Genomic DNA, 4978 nt, shown 5'->3' with positions numbered 1-4978 from the left:
TTTTTTTTTTTTTTTTTATTAATTTCCCCTTTTCTTTTTCTTCTTTTCCTCCACCATTTCACAGACTGCATCCTGCAATGTTTTTCGCAACATGTGTGTCCCTGAATGTCTTATGGACACTGTAATACCAATGTTGTTTAATTTTGTTGTTGCTGTTGTTGTCTTTTTAATACACTGACTACACCCCCCCCCGTCCACCCCTCCTCTACCGCTCTCCTTGCCTGCTGCTGTAGGTGCTGATGCTGCTAGATGTGAACATATTGTTATATACCCTTCAGTTTCTTTCACACTACTCTGTGCCACCGTGTCTCCCTCTGTGACTTTATATATGCATGGCCTCCTTGTAGACACTTCACTGTCACCAACAACAACCATATTGCTCACATAATGTCACCATGTCACATGATCGTCACCTGTATCTGTACACAAACACCAGACCACATGTCTCCTACATGTATCTATACACTGACATCAGATCACACAATTCCCACATGTATCTGTACACCAACACTAGATCATACGACAGCCAGATGTACCTGTACACTAACATCAAATCATACAACTCCTACATGTACCTGTATGCCAAATCCTGGCCACATGATTCCCACATGTGTCTGTACACCAACGCCTCATCATTACATAGATAAAATCTCCTGAAAACAAAGAAACAGTAGAGAAAGGAAACATTTATTGTGCATAATTTACTGGTTGGCTTTCGTAAAGAATTTTCAGCCATTGTAGTTACCTGATGCTAAAGTTAGCAGATGTGATCATCTGTTGCTAGTATTAACAGATGTGGTCATCTGTTGCTGATGTTAACCAATGTTGTCTGTTGCTAATGTTAACCAATGTTGTCTGTTGCTAATGTTAACCAATGTCATCTGTTGCTAATGATAGCAGATATTCTCATATGTTACTGTTGTTAACAGATGTAGTCAGCTGTTGCTATTATTAGATGTGATCATCTGTTGCTAATGGTAGCAGATATTCTTATATGTTACTGTTGTTAACAGATGTAGTCATCTGTTGCTATTGTTAGCAGATGTTCTCATCTGTTACTATTGTTAACAGATGTAGTCAGCTGTTGCTATCATTAGATGTAGTCATAAGTATCAGAATCGTTTGCATGCCATGCAAAATGCTTAGCAGCATTTTGTCTGTCTTTATATTCTGTGTTGAAATTCTACCAAGGTGGACTTTGCCTTTTATCCTTCTGGGATCAATAAAACAAGTACCAGTTGCGTACTGGGGTTGATTTAATTGACTTATCTCCTCCCTGATCTTGCTGGCCTTGTGCCAAAATTTGTGCTAATATTTGCAGATGTAGTCATCCGTTGTTATTGTTAGCAGATGTTCTCATCTGTTACTACTGTTAACAGATGTAGTCGTCTGTTGCTAATATTAGATGCTATCTAATGTTAGCAGATGTGTTCATCTGTAGTTACTGTCACCAGCAGATGGAGTCATCCATAGAAGTCCTCACGAAATACAAGTGCATCCATCAGTTTCACGTATCTGTTCATGTGTTTTACATTAACATAAATATTAAACATCTCATGAATTTCAGTTTCTGTTGCAATTCTGTGGAATTATGAAATTTCTGTAGTAATTTTATATCATTCTATAAAAGCTGGAGTAAATCTGATAATTGTGCAATAACTCCTTAAAACATGCTAAAATTTTTGTGATAATTCTATGGAATTTTAAAACAAAATGTAATAATTCTGTGGAATTCTGAAAATTATAAAATAACCTTATGGAATTTTTTGAAAATTTACATTAATTCTCTTGAAATTTGTTTAACTGTGTCCTGACTTCATGCAAATCTGAAAATTTCTTTGAAAATTTTCTGAAATTTTGAAAATATGCTCAGTAAAATTATAGAATTTTGAAACATTTTTTGTGTGTGTATATAATTCTTTGAATGTTGCAAAGTGTGGAATAATCCCTATAAAGCTTGTTGTTTTCTTGTTCCGTTTCCAGCTGCCGAAATTGCTGCTGAATTAGATCGTGATGAACAAGAAGAATCTGGTGTAATGGCTGCTGTTAAACACCAAGAACGGGAATATCTCGGGATGCTGGAATACAACAAGACTGATGAGACAGCACTCATTAAGAACCTTGTATTTGGTAAGAAATGGTTTAATGTTTCTTTTAGTTTATTCTCACTGCTCTTGTTCAGCTCACCAGCAATGTCCTGTAAAGCACAGGCACCTTTCCTTTATAATGATGGAAACAGGCAAGTGATATCCTTACAGCTGTTTCTTGGTTGGATGAGTTCTCCAAGATATGTTTAAGACTGCTCTTAACATTCAGATGTAAGTTCCATCTAGCTTGAATTCCAGTTTTTTGGAAAGTGCCCAGCCTGTTGCTCCATGTAGAAGGACTGACTCTACCTTTGCATTATCTCCCCTTCTTCCTAGCTCTCTTGTGTGACCCCTCCATCCGGCATTCGCCATGATAGATCGCTACCCACTACACATTCTTTATTTCCTCTCCTTCTTTCTTTCTGTGTTCCTTTCTGTGAAAGAGCGTAGGCTCGAAACGTTAAAGACTTTTTCACTTCCCAAGCGTTAAACTAATACATCTGTTTATTGTCTACACCACCTGTCTTTGTCTTTTGTTTTCTGTGAATTCTCCCCCCTATATATATATATATATATATATATATATATATATATATATATATATATATATATATATATATATATGTATATATATACATATACATATATATACATATATATATATATATATGTGTGTATACATACTCACACATACACATATATTCAATAAATTTTTGTCTCTCTTTCTCTGTCTAGATCTCCAGCCCTATGTTGCCGAGTCTATGTTACCTGGACTACCAGCCTATATAATTTTCATGTGTATCAGACACACTGACCATATCAATGAAGACGAGAAAGTGTGTAGCCTGCTGACCGGTGTGGTCAATGGCATAAAGAGAGTGGTAAAGGTAAGGGAGATAACTGTTTGTGTCCTTCTGATGAATTCTCTCAAAAATTGTTGTAGATTTTATTTATATATTTCTTTATTCTATGTAAGAAAAGTTATAAATTCAAAAAAAAAAAAAGGATAAAGGCTAATTTATATATACAAATATTTATAAATGAAAATTGAAATGATTATATATATGTATGAATAAAGTAGTTTCTTTGAAGATCATGCATAGACACACACATACATGTGTATACATATACGCACACAAACCATCTGTGCACCTACACACAGACATAAGAATCTGTGCATACATACTTATATACACACACATGTAAACCATCTAAGCATACAGATACATATGCATGTAACCACCTGTGTGTATGCAAACACATAGACACACACACACACACACACACACACACACACACACACAAACCATCTGTGCACATATGTTTCAGTCAGTTTAATCCCCCAGTTATCATCATCATCATCATCATCGTTTAACGTCCGCCTTCCATGCTAGCATGGGTTGGACGACTTGACTGAGGACTGGTGAAACCGGATGGCAACACCAGGCTCCAATCTAAATTTGGCAGAGTTTCTACAGCTGGATGCCCTTCCTAACGCCAACCACTCAGAGAATGTTTTATTCAGGGGTGAATAGGGAGACAAAAAAAAACAAAAAAACCCAGCTGTTTCCCCTCCAGTGACACATGTGAAGGAAAGCCCTGTTAATTAAGGGATGCCAAAACTGGTTTTTGTCCCTAATTAACCAGAACTCCTAGTACACAGTTGATCTCATTCTTGGGCGTTTAGAAAGGAGCTGACTGGATTAGTACTAGGCCCTTGATTGTTTTAGGGTCCATATCATCCTTAAATGTTCTCTTGTGTCTAAATGAGAAATGAATACTTCTTTGACTATTATTTTTTCCTGAGATGGCAGAATCATTAGAGCATCAGGCACAGTTCCTTGCAGCGTATGTACCAGCTTTTTATCATAACCATGTGTTGAGAAGGATTCTTTGTGGTTTGAATAATTCACCTCTGGAAACATAGTGTTTTGTTCATTATCCTTAAACAACCCTTATTCAGGGACCTTTTGAGCGACTTGACCTGAAGAAAATTCAAACTGAGCCCCACCTGCAAGGTCATGCACTGTTCATCTTGATATGAAATCACTATATCATTTGCATACAGGTGTGATGCATGTGCCTGGTGTACCCTTATCAGGTGGGTGGTCATGATGGGTATATAGGGATTCATATATATATTTGCATCCCAGAATCATCTTGATGGCATGTGCTGTTCTCTCACTGAATAATGATGATGATGATGATTATAATAATAATAATAATGATTTCTTTTATTTGTCACTGAGGCAGGACAATACAAAAATTAACATAAAGTGTGGGGATTAACTTAGAATGAAGTAGTAGTAGTAGTATGGGGTAATGCGCTGTAACAGCATATTGCTGCATCCACCATTTGTTGGTGGCACCCTACTCCTGGTTGATGACACCTTTGCACCACTCGGGTGACAACTCTCCAACTCATGGGGTCTGTTTGTGTAGTTGTTGCTGGTGAGGGTTTTGTAAGAAAGGACAGTAGATCCTACATCAACCTCTTTTAGTCACCTTTTTATGACATGCAGAGGAAAAGTTGGGTCTTATTCTTTGGCATGCTGGACCCTACACACCACACAGAACAGTGCAGAAAGAATACGTATGTACATGGTATACCCTATTAACAAAAGGAAAGAAGCATACATCAGTTGTCATAATAATAGTAGTAATAATAAGTAATAATGATAATTGTAATTGTAATTATAATGTATTGTATGTTTGTCATTACAGAAAAACACCAATGATATAGAACGGGTGACGTTATGGCTTGCCAATTGCTGTCGTTTGTTACACAGTTTGAAACAATACAGTGGAGAGAAGGTAGGCTTTCCATTTTTGTCTATCACTCCTCCCTCCCTCTCTCTCTCTCTCTCTCTCTCTCTCTCTCTCTCTCTCTC

At 36.9% G+C, this 4978-nt stretch overlaps 1 protein-coding gene across 1 annotated transcript in view; it reads left to right on the top strand.

Moving 5' to 3' along the window:
• LOC106873192 (unconventional myosin-Va) overlaps positions 1-4978 on the top strand; it is a 147027-nt gene that overhangs the window by 133634 nt on the left and 8415 nt on the right. Inside the window, 3 exon segments of the mRNA XM_052974378.1 lie at positions 1984-2130; positions 2823-2974; positions 4812-4901. Of these exon segments, the coding sequence (XP_052830338.1) occupies positions 1984-2130; positions 2823-2974; positions 4812-4901 (389 nt within the window).

This window comes from Octopus bimaculoides, chromosome 18 (genome assembly GCF_001194135.2).
Source record: "Octopus bimaculoides isolate UCB-OBI-ISO-001 chromosome 18, ASM119413v2, whole genome shotgun sequence".
Taxonomy (NCBI): Eukaryota; Metazoa; Mollusca; class Cephalopoda; order Octopoda; family Octopodidae; genus Octopus; species Octopus bimaculoides.
This window is presented reverse-complemented; position numbering and strand designations above follow the sequence as displayed.